This window comes from Peromyscus leucopus, chromosome 3, assembly GCF_004664715.2.
Source record: "Peromyscus leucopus breed LL Stock chromosome 3, UCI_PerLeu_2.1, whole genome shotgun sequence".
Taxonomy (NCBI): domain Eukaryota; kingdom Metazoa; phylum Chordata; class Mammalia; order Rodentia; family Cricetidae; genus Peromyscus; species Peromyscus leucopus.
Genome location: NC_051065.1, coordinates 149,228,857 through 149,247,954, shown reverse-complemented (window position 1 = coordinate 149,247,954; position 19,098 = coordinate 149,228,857). Strand labels below are relative to the sequence as shown.

General features: G+C 45.3%; 1 protein-coding gene across 1 annotated transcript; it reads left to right on the top strand.

Moving 5' to 3' along the window:
* The first annotated feature begins 567 nt into the window (after window positions 1-567).
* Usp18 (ubiquitin specific peptidase 18) lies at window positions 568-16,235 on the top strand. The gene is made up of 10 exons (XM_028880416.2): window positions 568-825; window positions 1,424-1,520; window positions 2,781-2,926; window positions 8,951-9,030; window positions 9,284-9,430; window positions 10,035-10,130; window positions 10,594-10,761; window positions 13,993-14,124; window positions 14,506-14,555; window positions 15,781-16,235. The coding sequence occupies exons 1-10, from the start codon at window positions 678-680 to the stop codon at window positions 15,824-15,826; spliced, it is 1,110 nt and encodes a 369-aa protein (XP_028736249.1). The 5' UTR covers window positions 568-677; the 3' UTR covers window positions 15,827-16,235.
* Window positions 16,236-19,098: the final 2,863 nt, after the last annotated feature.

The window sequence follows — 19,098 nt, the reverse complement described above, 5'->3', positions numbered from 1 at the left end:
CATCTATACTATGATCTCGTGCTTAGGAATCTTTGGTTTGGGTGAACGGGACTCAGTTGTCCTCTGGGTCTGGGAAAGTTGTCTGCTGACGGGGGAGCCTGAGCTGGGAGCCACCAATGTAGCCCTCACATCAGAATTTGAATAATTTCATGCACAAAATGCTTAAACATAGGCGGCCACAAAGCCTTCCTGAGGACCTAGGACAAGCTTCCGCAGGAAGGAGCTCAGATGTCTGCAGGCACGTCCCCGGCAGGGGGTCGAGGACATGGAGAGCAAGGGGTTTGCTTGTGAGCAGTCTCGGTTAAGGATTGAGAGTCGGGGGCAAGGAGACCCTTGGTTTTTGGTCCAGACCATTTACTGAGACGAGAACCCAGGAGGAAGAAGAGGCCAGCGTTAGGACAGTCCATGCTGAGGAAGCACGCATGGAAAGGTGGGAGAAGGGCTGGAGGGGGTCCAGCTTGTCATTCATTCCTGTTCTAGAGCTAAGCCGGTCTTCCTCTAGCAGTCAGAGCTGGTGGCATGGATGCGTCCCCCATCACTGTGTTCTGTTGCTTTGTGTCCCCACAGAGGATCCTTTGTGCCTGGCTTGCGTGTGGGGACTCTTCCTGGAAGTGAAGTCGTGGAATCCTGAGCCTCATTTGGACAGTCCCAACCTGGGGGTTTGGGTGTCATCACTAATGGGCAGGGGGTTTGGGTTCCTGACGAAAAGCTGCCAGGCAGTCGTGGCTGAGCCTCAGTGCTCCTCAGAACTGGAGGAAGAGAAGAGCATGAAGAGGAAGAGAGAGCTGTCCAGAGAACCCCGCAGCACCTGGGACCGCCCTCATGGTCAGTAAGGCCTCCACTCCTTCTCAGCACTGGGTAGCAGTTCCCACTCTGGTCTGGAAGTGGCACACCCCGAGTTAGTTAAGAAGGTGCCCTGTTGATGTGCCAGGAAACCCGTGGCCCTGGAGTTTTCACTTGCCTTGGCCTGTCGCAGAAGCTCTTTGTCCAAGGACTCTGAGATTTGGGATACTCTCTTGTTCTTCAGCCTCTCACCTTCCGGGGTCAGCTGTGCCCGTGGTTAGGGTGGGAAGGGAGGTTGATTGCTGGTGTGTCTAGAAATGCTATTTTCCCTCCTTCTTGAACGCTGTCTGGCGCTCCGTCTCGTGAGGTAGGCTTAGGGCTGGTGGGTGCTGCTCATTGTCCCTGTACGATGTCGCTCTTCTCTAGTGCCTTATTAAGGCTTGATCTGCCATTCAATTTTCAAAGCCTCACGCTGGATAGCTCCTTCCCAGACTGTTTGCAGGTTCCCTGGTGACCTCTCTGCGCCCATGAGGGTGTTTCTCAGATTTCCGTGTCCTTAGTAGGCCCAGGAAAAACGTTGGAGTTTTGTTCAGTGTTCTATCCTGCCTTCAGTGTTCCTTTTCTTCTCTTCGTCTTCTAGGCCTGGTTGGTTTACACAACATCGGCCAGTCGTGTTGTCTCAACTCCTTGCTTCAGGTGTTCATGATGAATGTGGACTTCAGAAAGATACTGAAGAGGTACGACTGTGGTTCTGGCCGAGAGTGTGCATGTCGTGAGTGTTTTATTCACAGTGACTTTGACTCTTATAAGTCTTTCCAGAGATGCCTGGGAAAAGATCATTTCTTGCATATTTTCTCCTGCACGTTACCGTCATTTACAAAGTTTAAGAATACACACGTACTTGTCCCCACCTTCATTTGGTTTCAGGTGGTGTGGGTCATTAGTGCTTTTTAAAGAAATATTATTATTATTGTTATTATTATTATTATTATTATTATTATTATTTTATTGTTCAATGTATGTGGGTATTTTGCCTGCATGTATCTCTGTGCACCGCATGCATCTCCATGGAGCCTAAAGGAAGAGTTGGATCCCATGGAACTGGAGTTACAAATAGTTGCGAGCCACCATGTAGATGCTGGGAATTGAACCCAGGTCCTGTGGAAGAGCAGCCAGTGCTCTTAACCTCTGCGCCATCTCTCCAGCCCCCATTAGTGCTTTTAAAAAAGACTCCTCAGATACTTTTGAAGTACAACCAAGGGTGACAGTCACTGGTCTGGAGTTGGGACCAGACCAACATCAGAGAAAGTCCGTGAACAGATGCAGACAGTTCATCAGTGATTCTGTGTGGCCCCATGCTTTTTGCTTTTGCTCATCCACAAAGCCAGTGAGAATTGCCTATAGCTAAATGAACCACTGGCAAAACACTGTCACCTGCCACATTGCCCTTTCTTCCCAGGACCTAACTCAGTATTTGCCTTTGCAGTATGAAGTATCTCAAGCTGGATATTTACTTGCACACTCTAGTGTGGGCCCAGAGTGTGATGCAGCTGTCATTTATCTATCTATCTATCTATCTATCTATCTATCTATCTATCTATCTATCTATCTATCTATCTATTTATTTTCCTCGAGACAGGGTTTCTCTGTGTAGCTCTGTGCCTTTCCTGGAACTCACAGAGATCCTCCTGCCTCTGCCTCCCAAGTGCTGGGATTAAAGGCGTGCGCCACCACTGCCCAGCACAGCTGGCCTTTTTTAATGTGATGGTTGAGTATGGTTGGGGTGGGACTGTGTTGATCTCTTTCTTAATAAAGTATTCTGTACACCCTAGTCCCTCAATCACTTGCGTACATGCATAAATCTACCCATTTCCACAATTCTAACTTAATCCAGAGAATGGCATGGACATGGAGAGTCTTTGCAATTCTTGAAGTGATTTCAGCAGGCTCCTGGCCTGGAGAACGGTGAGTATGAGCTGCCTGGCTGTTCTTGACAGGATAACAGTGCCCCGGGAGCCAGAAGAGCAGAAGAGAAGTGTCCCCTTCCAGCTGCTTCTGCTGCTGGAGAAGATGCAGGCCAGCCGACAGAAAGCCGTGCTGCCCATGGAGCTGGCTCACTGCCTCCAGAAGTACAACGTGCCGTGTAAGAGCCTCTCAGCTCCTGCCCCCGATACAGTGTCGGGTGGGGAAGGGTCTGCGGGAAAGAGCGAGGAGGGGGAGAGCTGATGGGCAGTGAAAGAACAGACTCTAGACCTCTTTTGTTAGAGGTATGAATGTTGATCTGAAATACACATCTCTTTACTTTTGAAAGAAAAAGTTTCGTGTATGAATTTTTTGTGACTATTACCAGTGTACTGCTTTGAAGCGGCTTTAAAAAAAAGCTAGCATGACGTCTGCCTGTTTTCAGGGTGTAGTGTGTTGATTTGATACATTTATGCAATTGTAATGATCGTACCAGGGTAATTAGCATATCTTTCTCTTTCCACACTCCTTTCTTTGTGTTGCCTATAGCCAAGTGTACCTTTGCCAAAACACCCTGTCACCCTTCCTGTTGCCCTTTGTCCTGGTTAGCTTTGAACTGTCAGCACAGTCACATGACCAGGGGTCTCGATTGAGGGATTACCCAGGTTGGACTGGTGTGTAGGTGTGTCTGTGGGTGGTTGTCTTGGTTGGTAATGGATGTAGGAGGGCTCAGGTCACTGCGGCCCACACCGTTCACTGGGCAGGTGGTCCCAGGCTGCAAAAGAAAGTCAGTTGAGCGTGAGCCAGAGAGCAAGCCAGCAAGCAGCAGTCCTCCAGGGCTTCTCTTGCACGTTCTTGTTTGAGTTCCTGCCTCAGCTCCAGTGATGGACTGTGACCTGGAAGTGTAAGCCAGAGAAAGCCTTTCCTCCACGTTTCATCACAGCCACAGAGGATGCTGCATTGTCTTTTCTTCTGAGGTCTTAACTCAGTAGGTTCGACTTTGGATTCATCTCTTCTAATCCTTTATAAAATATATAGTAAATTTACCAAACTACAAACAGTTGAATGCCAGAGCTTATTCCTCAGTTTTCGTTTGGAATGTTCTGTAAATGTCTGTTGAATCCATTTGGTGTATAATATTGTTTAACACATTGTCTGCTGGTTTTAAAAAGATTTAAAATTCTGTTTGTTATTTTATGTTTATATAAGCTGTGTGTGTATGGGTGAGGGTGTCTTCATACCACAGTATGTGTATGGAGGTCAGAGGAGAACTTCTGGGACCTGATTCCTTCCTTCCACGGTGGGTTCTAGGTGTCACACTCAGGTTGCCAGGTCTGAGCGTCCAGAGCTTTTTGGTGATGAACATCTGTCTCACCAGCACTGTTGGTTTTATTTTCATTTTTATTATTTTTTTTTTTGGTCCAGATGATTTGTCCATTGTTGAAAGTGGGGGTGGTGAAGCACTCAAGTAGCTTCGAAATCGATCTCTGTGTTTAGACCTGAGAAGGTTTGTCTTATGAGATTGGGTGCTTCAGTTTTGGGAGTGTATACGTCTGTAGTTGTTACATCTTCTTGTTGAGTCCCTGGCATTCTCCTTACGTACTGACCATCTCCATCTCCTTTTGCAGTGTTTGAATTTTAGTCTGCTTTGCTGGTACAAGCACAGCTGCTGTTGGCTGCCTTTGGTTTCTCTTTTCCTGTCATATCCTCTTCAGCCTTTCACTTTCATTCTGTGTGTCTTTACTGGCATCACATCGTTGAGTTTTGTTTGTTAGATTTGGGGGAATTTAGCCGGTTTACATGAAATATTACCACTGATAAACGAGGCATGCTCTTATAATGATGTAAAGTTTCTGTGTTTGTTTTGGACAATTCTTATTCTTTTTTCCCCTTTCCTCCCTCCTTCCTTCCCTCTCCTCTTCCTTATCCTAGTCCTTGTCCCCTCCTCTTCCTTTTTTTTTTTTTTTTTTTTTTAGTTCACTTCAAACTCACTATGTAGCTAAGTTGACCTTGAACTCCTGGTCCTCCAGCTTCTTGCTTGCTAGGCTTATAAGCATGTGCCATCACACTTAGTGTCTTTCCTTATTTCTTGTTCATCCTTGTGAATAGGAATTTTTCTCCTTTTCTTCTCTGTACAGAAGGCACAATGTCTTGCTCATCATGTTTTTTTTTGTGTGATGATAATTGTCACCTTTCTCTTGTACTATATAGATTCTCATGGGGCCAACATGGTGTAGAATTACTCAGATTTTTGTTGGAAAACCTTTCTTTTTCTTCATTTCTGAAGGATAGCTTTGCTGGGTATAATAGACTTGGTTGGTGCTTTTTGCTGTTGTTGCTTCAGGACTTTGTGTATCTCATCTTGCCTTAAAGAGGGTCTTTTCTAGCTAAATCATTAGCAGGCTTTTAATCTTCCTGGACTTGGTTGTCTATATTTGTCTATATTAATTCAGTAGGTTTTCTATGCCTCTCCTTTCCCATCACCTCTTACAGCACCTACACTGTGAATGTTTGCATTTCTGATTTGGTTATTTCAAAAGACCCATCTTCATGCTTAGAAATTTTCTTCTGCCTAATCAACACTGTTGAGGCTATTTTTTTAAAACTTAATTGAATTCATTGGTGCCTTGATTTCTCTTTATTATCTCTATGTATGCTGAATTTCTCACTCATATAATGATTTTCCTGTTTTAACTTAGTTGGTGTTTTTTTTTTTTTTTTTTAAGATTTATTTATTTATTTATTATGTATACAGAAGAGGGCGCCAGATCTCATTACAGATGGTTGTGAGCCACCATGTGGTTGCTAGGAATTGAACTCAGGACCTCTGGAAGAGTAGTCGGTGCTCTTAACCTCTGAGCCATCTCTCTAGCCCCCTAGTTGGTGTTTTTATTCTCTTGTATCTCATTAAGTTTCCTTGTAATCATTTGTCTAAATTCTTTGTCACACAATTGATTAGTTTTCTGTCCTTTGGGGTCTATTGCTAGAAAGTTATTGTTATTGTGTTCCTGTGGAGACACTGGGGTGTGTAGTTTTGCATAATTCTTTAAAAAAATCCAGATTTTGACTTACTAAAAAGATTTTTTTATGATTATGGGTATTTTGCCTGCATGTATGTCTATGTATTCTTCATGGGTCTGATACCCTAGGAGCCAGAAGAGGCTGTTGGATCCCCTAGGATTAGAGTTACAGACTTATGTTACATGCCATGTGATGCTGGGAATTAAACCCAGGACCTTTGGAAGAGCAGCCAATGTCTCTGTTGGTATTTGAGTGTCTGATGGGTCACTTGTCTCTACCTTAAAAAAAGGGTATTCTTAATTTGTTTCAAATCTTAGGGGGAAAAACCTCTGATTTCCTTCACACAGTGTGATATTAAATGTGTTTGACATACATGATCTTTATTTTTATTTTAAGAATTATTTATTTATCTGTTTATCATTTTACATATACAAGTGTAGGCACACGAGTGTCATAGTGTGTTTGATGTGGTACACGCATGGAGGGCAGAGGACGGCTTTTGGGAATGCTTTCCTTACACAAGCGGGCTCCAGTGGTCAAGCACAGGTTCTCAAGCTTGCTCAGAAAGTGCTTCTCTCTGAGACATCTCGCCAGCTCTCTATTTTTATTTTGTGAGTCTCTTAAAATAATATTTATTATGTGTACAGTGGTTTTCCTGCATGTATGCCTACACACCAGAAGAGGGCACCAGATCTCATTATAGACAGTTGTGAGCCACCATGTGGTGCTGGGAATTGAACTCAGGACCTCTGGAAGAGCAGCAGTCAATGTGCTTAACCTCTGAGCCATCTCTCCAGCCCTTCAATTGCTCTTATGAATGAATAGACTTCTAGAAGCTATCTTTCCTCCTCCATCTCATTTATATTCTCACCTTTCTTCAGTTTTCCATAGTGCTTTGTGTACCCAGAGGGACCTTCTATTCCTGTTTGAATTACAAACATTTGGGACCTGCCCTCCATTAGGATATGGTTTCTCAGGGACATGCATTCTCTCTGGTGTGTGCACCGCATCCCAAGTATGAAGTAGACAGTGGGACAGACAAATGCCCTTGCATTTTGTGGATGACTGGGAGGGACTCTTGGCTTTGGCCAGAGGAGGTTTAAAACAATGACTACGGACGGCAACTGGCCTACTTTCATTTCCGCTGTTGTGAGAAAATACCCTGAAGAAAAGTAGCTTAGGGGAGCAAGTCTCTATTTTAGCTCACACATCCAGGGTACAGTCTGTCATAGCAGGGAAGTGGGAATGGCAGGCAGAAACTCACAACAGTTGGGCATATCACACCCACAGTCAAGCTCACAGAGAATGAGTGCACACACGCTTCTAATACTTAACTTACCCTCTCTCCTCATATACGGTCCAGAGCCCAGCCCAGGGAACAGTGCAGCCCACCATGAGTTGTGTCTTCCCATATCAATTAATACAGCCAGGACAACCCCTGCAGATATGTCCACAGGCCAATTTAACCTAAGGGCTCCCTAATCGAGAGTCTCTTCCCAAGTGCTTTTTGATTGTGTCAAGTTGACAGTTAAAACTGACCATCACAGCAGCTGGAGAGACAGCTCAGCAGTTAAGAGCACGTGTTGCTCTTGCGGAGGACCCGGGTTCAGTTCCCATCTGTAGCTAGAGTTTTCCTGCCTTGCCCATAGTCAGGACAAATCTCTGTCACCCGCCAGTCCCACAGCTGCTCAGACCCAACCAAGTAAACACACAGAGACTTATATTGCTTACAGATTGTATGGCCATGGCAGGCTTCTTGCTAACTGTTCTTATAGCTTAAATTAATCCATTTCCATAAATCTATACCTTGCCACATGGCTCATGGCTTACTGGCATCTTCACATGCTGCTTGTCATGGTGGCAGCTGGCAGTGACTCCTTCTGCCTTCCTGTTCTTTCTTTTCTCCTCTCTGTTAGTCCCGCCTATACTTCCTACCTAGCCACTAGCCAATTAGTGTTTTATTTATTGACCAATCAGAGTAATTTGACATACAGACCATCCCACAGCACCCATCACCTGTGTGGTGGTTCACAACTATTTGTAACTCCAGTTCCAGGGCATTGGATACCCTCTTCTGACCTTCAAGGGCACTAGGCATACACATGGTACACACACACATACATGTGGGCAAAACATCTGTACAGATAAAATCAAATAAACAGATCTAAACAAAACAAAACTGACCATCACAACACCTTAATCCAATGTTTACATCTGTGTTAGCTCCGTGATGGACACCTTTCTCCTCCCAGTTCCCTGGGTAAATCAATTTTACCCATCTGGTAGATTATTTTTGAGTCAGGGCTCATCATATGGATTAATTAATATATTCAATTAACATATAATGTTCACATTCACCATTGTAGATTTGTTGTTCACAAGGCAACAGGAATGGTAGTGATTTTGCCTCCAGGAAACTCACCGTTTAGAAGCAGGACAGGCCAAAAATCAAAGACGACAAAATATAGAATGTCAAGTCTGTGTTGTGATATGTAATGTTAGGGAAGGACAATGATGCTGTGGTGGAGGATACAGCATGTTCACAGAAAGTGCTGTGGCCTGAAATGTCTTTGCATTTTGGCGCAGATCTGCCCTTCTGTGAAATAGTCTGCAGCGCGTTTCTCCTCGCCTTTTCTGACTTCCCGTTTCTTTGGACCAACACCGCTAAAGTCAGTTATGTCTGTTCACAATTTCAGACCTACTTATATAACAGGGAGACAGTTCCCTGCAAGGTTCCTGCTCGTCTTGGCCAGGATCGTCTGACATGGAGTTGGTCTTTTCTCTTTCCTCTCTTATTCTGGCACCTTTGGAGAAACTCTGTGGGATTGGGCTCTGCTTTTAGGGAAGTGAATAAAAATGACCACAAGGGGGCGGAGGAGTCATAGTAACCGCTTAGCAGAAAGAAAAAAAAAAGTTGGGAATCTGCCAGTCAGCTGATAGAGGCCTGTAGAGGTGGATAGTGAGAGAAAGTGATGGGACTATGACCTTAATTCTGAGAGAAACTCTTAAAAAAAAATAAAAGAAAACCAACACAAAGCTTGCTTTTCATTTAGTCTTTTCAGAAGGGATAGAAGGCTAGGAAGGGATAAAGGAGTTGAGTGTTCATGTGTTCATGTGGCTGGGGTCTCCGTGGCTCAACAAGGACATAGATGTCTCCTTACTAATTGTGCTTCTCTCTGCCCAGTGTTTGTCCAGCATGACGCTGCTTATCTCTACCTGACACTCTGGAACCTGACTAAGGAGCAGATCACTGACATGGACTTGGTGAGAGCTGGGATCTGGAGAAGGCAGAGATCTGAGATGTTGCTTGTGGCACCTGCTTCACTATTGTGTGCTCTATTAGTTAGGAATGAGTCCCTGCTTGGCGTAGATCTCTGGTGTGGTTACCTTTATGTGCAGGGAAGCAAAATTTTGTGTCAGCCATTTCTAGAGCTTCTGTCTAAAAAAAAAAAATCACTCGTCTCAACCTAACGTGACTTCTAGGTCATCTTTCCTCCTTTGCTGTTTCTCCTTGCAGGCAGAGCGGCTGCAGGCTCTGTTCACAATCTGGACGGAGGAGTCCCTGATTTGCTTGGGCTGTGCCTGGGAGAGCAGCAGAAGCAGCAGGCTGCTCACGCTCTCTCTTCCTCTTTTTGATATGGACTCAAAGCCCCTGAAAACACTGGTGAGAGACTTCTTGTGGGTGACTGTGTACCCCGAGGCGGCCAGTTTCCCCTGCTTCTGCCGCTACCCCTGGATTTTTTAAAAAAGTGATTTGTAGGCCGACAGGATGGCTTAGCATGTAAAGGGGCTTGTTGCCGAGCGCTCTGACCTGAGTTTGATTCCTGGGTCCTACACAGAGGAAGAAGAGAACTAGAAAACCTGTTCCTCTACTCCACATATGTGCCTTGGCATGTGCATGCCCCCGCTACCATAATAAGTCAAAACAAAACAGAAACAAAAATGTAATATGCGTTTTAAAAAGTGACTCGTGTTTCACTTGTACACTCTGGGCCAGTCTCTCCTTGACTCGGGGGAGGGAGAATATGTCTTTCCCTCCTCCATCGGCATTTCTCACGCCCTTCCCCTGGCAAGTCCCCTCCAGTTCTGTTCCTCCTGCCTGTGGGCACTTTCTGAAATCCTGCCCCATGTGTCACACGTGCCCACTTAGGGGGGGTGGGGATTAAAGGGTAGCAAAGGTTGGGCTTCCACTACCAGGGGAGGGGGCTGTTGACGAGGAACTTGGATGCTGCCCCGTGCTTACATGCTGGTTCTCTTGGGTGGGGTAGGAGGATGCCCTGTGCTGTTTCTTCCAGCCCAAAGAGTTAGCAAGCTCGGACAAGTGCTTCTGTGAGAACTGCGGGAAGAAGACGCCTAGAAAACAGGTACTCTTTAAATCCAAACTCTTCACTGGTCTGGGGTTGCCCGTGGGGTTTCCTGATAGGTCTTTGCAGACCCCTTAAGGGCATCTCATAAAGGCTGACATAAAGAATCTGGGTCCAGCCGGTCTCTGGGATCCTAGGGCTTCTCATTTGCATAACTTCAGACTTGGCCTCTCAGATCATATCACTGAGAGGGACAGGAAGAGCCTTTTAGGGATAAGAGGAGCCAATTCAAGAGCAGAGGGTAGGGTTTGGCTAGAGTTCTAGAGTAGACTCCACAGTTCCTGTGCCTGAGCAGAGGCCATCTATGGAGGTGTGTGGTGTGTGACACTCAGTCGTGTGAGTCTTGAAAGTGCCCTGCAAGCCCCTTGTGGGAAAGAGCACATTGCCGGTCTTAACACCGCTCCCAGCCTGCCCATCTCAAGTGCCCGAAGACTTCAGTGTCATGCTGATTTTGCTTTTTCAGGTTTTGAAACTGACTCATCTGCCCCAAACCTTGACCATCCACCTCATGAGATTCTCCATCAGGAACTCACGGACAGAAAAGGTCTGCCACTCAGTGTATTTCCCTCAGCACTTGGATTTCAGTCAGGTTCTGGCAACTGAGAAAGAACTTGGTGATACCAAGGAACAGGTGAGGTTTGCCTTCCGTCCTTCATTCATCTCAGCAGACTCTGTGTCCTTCTGAGGTAGCCAACCAGCAGACTCTGTGTCCTTCTGAGGTAGCCAACCAGCAGACTCTGTGTCCTTCTGAGGTAGCCGTCCAGCAGACTCTTTGTTCTTCTGAGGTAGCCGTCCAGCAGATTCTGTGTCCTTCTGAGGTAGCCATTCATCCCCATTAGCTACTGGGCACCACTCACTCCTAAGTGCTCCAGCTATAAGTACCAAGTCCATGACAGCAGACTGTGAGCGGACATGGACCAGCATCATGTGGGCTGAATACTTCCTGGGTTGGGCTCTCATCCAGGCCCCCTGTCGGCCATACTTGGCATATACAACAGTACAGAACCAATTGCAGTTTGGTATAACTCACAAAAGCACATACATATTCAGGACTTCATTCTGTCTGTCTTCTTTTTTTTAAATAAAAAATTGCATTTATTTATTTGTGTCTATGTAAGGCATGGGTGTGGTCAGAGGACAACTTGTGGGAGTTGGTTCTTTCCACCTGGGTCCCGAGGCAGTCTTGACCTGCTGAGCCATCTTGCCAGTCCAGGACAGACTGTCTTTCTTAGGCAATACTTTAATGCTCAAGCCTTGGTAGTTCTGAGAAGCCGGGGTGAGTCATCACCCTGATGTCTCAGGCAGCCTTTGCCTTTACTTTTATAGATTCAGAAAGCTTCCTTTTTCTAAACATTGGGTTTTATGGAAATGCCTCGGAGCACTGAGAAAAGGGACCTGTAATTCGGCACTTCCTATTTGAAATGACATGTGAATACTCGCAGGCACATGTGTAAACACAACGTTTCAGGTTCTTAGAGCCAACTAAACTTTCGTATTGAAAAGCCAGAGCCTGCTTTGACGATAATATCAAAGTAGCCAGTTGTTGGACCAAATTTAATCAGAGGAAAATTTAATTCATTTGTCCCAAGTTAATAACTTCTTGCGAGATTCTGAGAAAAAAAAAAAGATTGTCTTTTCCTTGTAAGTTTGAAGCAGGAAATGCTACATTTGCAGGTTTTAGATCTCACACATACGGCTCCATTGTTGGAATGTTTGTTCTGTTACATTGGTCTGTTTGCTAATTCACGCTCCGGAACCATATTAGAACAGAAGGCCCATCTTTACCTGTTCGGTGTCCATGTTTCACAGTAACTCACTTTTGCTCTCCTCGTTTTCTCACTCCGTCCAGCTGTGCAGTGCACTTACATTTCTTCCTGTGTGAAGAAGATTTCATGATAGAAAATTTCAGATAAATACAAAAGGGTGGGGAAATATATAACAAACCATCTATCCAGACAACTTTCCACCTAAAAAAGTTAATCATAGAAACAGACTACAACATGTATTAAACACTGGAAAAGTGCTTAAAATAGTTTTAAACACTTTCACTACAAAGATATGCTTGCAAGGTGATAGATATATTACCTAACTGTTCCACAGTATATGCACACATATCAATGTGTCACATTGCATACCATTGTGTATAAGTCTTTTTGCTTTGGTTTGGTTTTTGATTTTGGTTTTGGTTGTTTTGTGGCAGAGTTTCTCGTTATGTAGACCTGACTGTCTTGGAACTTGCTACATAGACCATGATGGCCTTGAACTCAGAGAGATCTACCTGCCTCTGTCTCCAGAGTGCTGGGAATAAAGGTGTGTGCTACTACACACAGCATGACTTTTTGGTTGATTAAAAATTAATTAAATTTGGGCTGGCAAAATGGCTCAGCAGGTTAAGGCACTTGCCACACAAACCTGGTGAGTCTTAATCCCTGGAACGCCACAGAAGTGGATGGAAAGAAGAACCAATTCTACAAAGTCATCCGTGTGTGTGTGTGTGTGTGTGTGTGTGTGTGTGTGTGTGCCTGAGTGTATATATGTGCACCACATCTGTGCAGGGGCTCATGGAGACAAGCAGGGTGTCAGCTCCCCTAGAACTGGAGTTATAATGGCTTTGGCCGTCTGATGTGGTTCTCTGCAAGAGCAGCAAGCGCTCTGAGCCATCTTTCCAGGCCCAGATGCCATCTTCCAGAACAGATTATCAGCTAGTCATTTTTTTGTATATTCTCTTTAAACAATTGTTGTTATACATTTATTTATTACCAATTAATGATTTTATCCTTTTTTGTTATTGTATTTTTTTCCAGTTATCTTTACATGTCAGGTAATAGGCTGGAACCCCACCTTCTGTCTCCTCACAAGAAAGAATAGTATTCTTTTTTTTTTCAAGATTTATTTTTTTATTATGTATACAGTGTTCTGTCTGCATGTATGCCTGCAGGCCAGAAGAGGGCACCAGATCTCATTACAGATGGTTGTGAGCCACCATGTGGGTGCTGGGAATTGAACTCAGGACCTCTGGAAGGACAGTCAGTGCTCTTAACCTCTGAGCCATCTCTCCAGCCCCCGAAGGAATAGTATTCTTATTAGACATCCCATGGTTGGGGCTATCCACCATGTACATTGTAATAGGACACAGTGGGAAGGGGAGCAATTGTTGCCATCTTTTGGGGATGACATATTCCGTCACCGTTGCTCTTGGCAACCTGCAGGGCCTCCTGACTTCTCTCTCCTTTAATCCCATTAACATGGAGGACCCTCCTCTGCTTCACTGTGGTGCTTTTGCTTGGCTGTCTGGTGCCTCCAACAGTTGCACTCCAAGTGTGTGAGGTACTAGTGACTTGTGGGGAGGGGTGGGCTCTGGGCTCGTTCTCTTCTTGGTGCCTGGAGGTGAGCCGTGGTGGCTCAGACTATGCAGCAGTGAGGGACCCTGGCTGCAGAGCTCTGGGACCTGGCTCCAGGCTCCGTGCCTGTTGAGCAGAGTGCACACGTGGAACTTGAAGAAAGCGTTCCGACTAATGTGGTGACCCGGTTCACAGGCAGCCGCAATCTGTCTCACCCCTCTTCCTTTCCCACAGAGAATTCTCTCTTATTTTAACTTCCTAAGGTTTTGAGGGAATGGCATTATTTAGTGTCAGTGCCAGTGGATGCTTTTGGTCAATTTCTACTTGACCTGCGATAGCAACACTGCTTTCCTGACGTCCATTGAATTGGTTCCTTCTCTATTTCTGTGACAAAAACACCATGACCAGGGAAACATAGAAGAAAGAGTTTATTTTGGGCTTACGGTTCCAGAGAAACAGAGTCCATGACGGCGGAATGGAGGGCTGGTGGTTGAACCGTGTCTGCATTTGTCTCCCTCCAGTCGGAAGTCCACTATGAGCTCTTTGCCGTGATCGCCCACGTGGGGCTGGCTGACTTCGGTCATTACTGTGCCTACATCCGGAATCCTGTGGACGGAAAATGGTTCTGCTTCAACGACTCACACGTTTGTTGGGTGAGAAACATCATCCAGATTGCTGCTCGCCCTGGATTAGCTACCTCTACTAAATCCAGAGCCTGGGGATATCTAGGTCCTCACCATGAAGACTGGTCCTGTCTTATGAATGGAGGTGCTTTTCATGAGGTGCCAAGTCCTCCCCCGCCCCTAGAAAACTGCTCCCAGTTTATAACTGTACAGGCTCCCTCAGCTCAGTGCTCTGGGAAACGCTTTGAACTCTGGGAAACTCCTCTAAAGCCAGAGTTGTAACTCTTGGTCAGGCATAACCAAGTATAAAGAGAGGAATGCCCTTGTCCAGGAGGGCAGATCACAGTGCCATGCATTCTAGGAACACCAAATCCTGAGCTGAGTGTTGACTTTTTTCTTATACACTTCCAGGTGACCTGGGAGGATGTCCAGTGTACCTATGGAAATCACAGATATCGCTGGTAAGAAAAGGCCCAGCTTGTTGAAACCTGATGAACTTGCTCTGAATTCTTGGCTGTGTGAACCTCTTATGGCTTCAGCTGTTACTTACATTCTCATGGCTCCCCTGAGACGAACTAGTCAGCTTCATCTGTGACTACCCATCCCACTCTGCCATACTTTTCTGGATACTAAGATTCCAGTAAGGCCTACGGATTCGTAATGGAGTCCAAATGCTGTGTCTGCCATTTTCTACCTAATCGCAAAGTCTCCCTCATGTTTCATTACTCATGGCCTTTCCCCACGGTGCAAAACGTTTACAGATTGACCCAGGCAGATCTTGTGGGGTGGGGGAGGGGCTTCTCTCATGCTACCATCGTATCTTGAGCATGCCTCCCTATGACAAAGACCACCTCTTGACTGCTTGCTTATATAACCCTCTTTCCCATGTCACATGTACTCTTTGAGGGGAGAAGATCACTCCTTTCATCTTTTTATGTCTAGCAGTAGCTTGCATTTAGTAAGAATCAACAAGTACCTCTTAAAACCAATCATTACAGAGGGGACACTGGAGAGAAAAATAAAGCCGGATGAAGATAGATCAAAGAGCCTTTGTAAAGCTTTCCCGGCCTTTTTTTCTGGCCTGGGGACAATGGCCTACACAAAAGGTGATCCGAGATGGCTTTCAGCTCAGAGGCAGGCTGGACCACTTGAGAAATAAAGAAGTCAATGCAACTGCGGTTGAAATCCTTCTTCAGCCCGCTTGCCGGCTGTCTCTTGTTTCTTCTAAGCATCTCCATTAGATGCCAGATCTTTGTTTCTGATTGTTGCTGATGCCCTTCTGATTTAGGGCAGGAACTGGCTGTCTGTAGAGAGGGGGGGGGGAGTTCTCAGCTCTGTGGAACACAACTCCTGTTGCAGCTACGTGGCTCTGCCCTTGTAGCATTGAAGAGGCTGTGAACAATACGTGGACAACTGATTAAAATTGGCTCCGTGGTTTAATCTGTTTGCAAAAACAGAGTTAGACTTATTTTGTGGTCCCACAATTTTTCACCATATGATTTAGATGCCAACTAATAGCTAGTCACTGGGGTCACAATTTTACTGCTCTGAGGGAATGGCTAGGTAGATCATGGGTTAGATGAGTCCTTGACCCAAGAGCCAGGAAGTTTACTAATGCTTGTCATGGCATGGTTTCACTGTGGATGCTTCATTTTTCTGTGCTGACATGTGTTCTTTGCTTTCTAGGCGGGAAACTGCTTATCTCCTGGTTTACATGAAGACTGGATCCTGATGGATGTACTCACACCTTTAGGAGGGATGGACTTTTATTTTCCTTTCCTATATTCATGTTTCTGCAACTTCGATGAGAATTATAATTAAAAAAAACACAGTTAAACATTATTTATAAGAAAGAATTAATACTTCTGTGTTTTGGATGTGGCTCATCTCCTAAAAGCTTACATGCAGCAGGCATGGTCCTTGATTGGGCAATGTTTAGATGGTAGAATCTTTAAGAGACAGGGCCCAGTGGGAGGTAATCGGTTCATGGGATCTCTCTCTTCTGTGCACCGTTAGTTCTTTTTCTGTTTCTCTGTCATGCTGTGATACAACCAGGGGGTCCACAACATGATGCCAGTGCCATGCTGGTTGGATCATCCAGTCATTAAAATGCCGAGTCAAATAAATATTATTATACACTATTCAGCCTCAAGTATTTTGTTCCAGCAACATAAAATGCATGAATATAGTTGTTAAAATACTTAGATCCCACACAGGTCTAGATCAGTGGGAATGGATAATTTCACCAGTGGGTTTGGCTAGATTATGATCCTGATGTGGCCTTTAGTACAAGACATGACCACAGTTGGGAAACTGGGGGAATCCAGGCATTATTGGGGTGGAATCAGTAGGAATAAGAGGAATTGGAGTGACGAGGGACAGTGGAAGGAGGTATTTTAGTGTTGTAATAGCTAGTGTGTTCTAACTTTAAAAACATTGTTATTACTGTTATTATTATTATTATTAGTGTGTCTGCATGTCTGTCTGTGCGTGCCATGGCATGCATATGGAAATCAGTTCTCTCATGCCACCGTGGCATCCAGAGATTGGTAAGACTTGCGTGAGAAGCCATTTTATCCTCTGAGCAATCTCACTGACCCTCGGCCTGATTTTTTTTTTTTTTCTGATTTATTTCTCTTTTATGTGTATGAGTGTTTTGTTTGCATTGTGTATCTGGGTATCACATTCATGAAGTACCTGTGGAAGCCACAAGAGGGCATCAGGTCCTCTGGAACTGGAATTAGAGTTGGTCACGGGCCACCATGTTGGTGTTGGGGCTCAAATCCAGCTGCTGTGCAAGAGTAGCCAGTGTGCCTGGCTGCTGAGCCGTCCCTCCAGCCCCCTCAGCCCTGACTTTAGTTTATTACACACTTGCTTGGAAATATTTTGTGATCATCCAGTCTCTGTGAGGTTGCCATATGACTTTTGCATAGTCATGACATGGACAGGATTGACAGATTGATAGCTCTTTCTTGATTCAAGAACAATCTAAAGGATTGGCAGTTTCAGAGGGTACATGGTGGTTGGCTTAGCCCCTGTGCACATCCTGGCAGTGTAAATGTAGTCGGGTAGGGTCCTCACCCCATAGCCGAGAGGAAGGAGAGAGAACTTGAGAGCAAGAAAGAGAGGGAGTGTGGGAAGAGGAAAGAAAGAGATTGAGGACCACTCATCACCTTCAAAGCCACACTTCCATCCACTTCTTCCATCTGGGCCCCGCCGGAAGTTTCACCCGCTCCCCAAAACAGCGCCACCTGCTGGGAAGTTTGTGGTTTAATGAAGCACAATTGAAGTACATACATGCTGAGAGCTTGTGCTCCAGCAGCTGAAAAGGAAATCCTTCTGTTGTGGGGTGGTGTGAGGTGGTGGTGGTGGGGTGGGGGTGGTGTAGGCCTTTGAGTGGGAGGGGCTTAGCGGGAAGGATAACTGTGTTTGTAGGGAAAGCATAGCAGTCCTGTGGCTGAAAAAGACCATATTCAAGGTTCCCATGCTGGGGACGTAAGTGCTGACGGATGTGAAGTGAGGGGTGTGACGTGGAGACCGAGAGTGAAGTGGAAGGTCTCAAGCTAGGCTGAGAGGTTTGGATTTAATTAGATGGCTGGTGAACTACTGACGGGGTTAAAAAAGGAAAGACATGCTTAGTTATGTTACGGTAAGACTAATTTTCAGGTGAAAAAGGTTAGAGAAAGAAGTGATGGAGCAGAAGGGCTCTGAAGTCACTAGGGCCATTTTGGATTAAGAATAGGTGTGGGTGGTGAGAGGAATCCAGGGGACCCAATAGCAACCTGGGAAGTGAGGAGGGTGAGAATCAACACCCAACTTTTACAGATGAAACAATTTAGACATGTTCAGTATTTCCCAGGTGTATTAGGGTTCTCTAGAGGAACCGAGCTGATAGGATGAGTATGTATTAAAAGGGACTTACTAGATTTACTTACACAATATGGCCTGGATAGAAACAGTGGCCGTCTTTACATTGAGAGGCTGAGGACCAGTAGCTAGTGCTTAGTCACAAGACTGGATGCCTCGGCAGTCCTCATCTGCTGCTGACGGATTCCTGAAGAGCCGCTTGTCATCGGTTCATGTTGGCAGGTTGAAGAGGCTGAGTTCTGGTGTCAGCAAAGAGCGGCCGTGGCAGCAGCCACAGAACAGCTGCACTTCCAGGCAAGAGGCTAAGGCAAGCAGGCAAAAGCAAAAGCTTCCTGCTGGGACTTCCTTGTATCTGGGCTGCTACCGGAAGGTGCTGTCCACATAAATGGAGGGTCTTTCCACTTCACTTAACCTAATAAGGAAAATCCCTCATGGCTATTCCCAGGTGCAAACATAATGTAGATAATCCCTCAGGTGTGCCTAGGGCAGCGGTTCTCAACCTGTGGGTTAAGACCCCCTCCACAGGGGTCGCACATCACATATTTACATTATGACTCACAACAGTCAATTACAATTATACAATTACAATTATACAATTGTATACAACAAAAATACAATTATACAATTACAACATAATAATTACAGTTATGACGTAGCAACAAAAATAATCCTATGGTTGGAGGTCACCACAAGAAAGGGTTGCAGCAATAGGGAGGTTGAGATCCACTGGCCTAAAGGCTTGCCAAGTCAACAATCAAGGTTAATCACCACAGTGCTGGAAAGGGCTTCTACTGGGTGAGGGTCAATTCTGTAAGGGGGTTGTCTCCACCGAGACTCCAGGCAGTCTTTTGCTTTCGAGACCTTGTGAAATTAAAAAGAAGATTTTAAAAAAAGATTCTGATGTACAATAGTACACAGTAAACATCCCCAAAGGGAAGAATGGACACAGCAAGAAAAGATCGGGCTGAAGTAAGTCAGAGACCTGTTAGGAAACACACCATGCCCCATAGCTCTATGCCTAGTATCTGAGCCATGTAGTGTTAGGACGTGCACTCTAATGGATTTGGGTAACCCAGCTTCTACAGCCCAACCAACTGAAGCCCACAAGGCCTCTCTAGTAGGTTGTTCCATTTATTG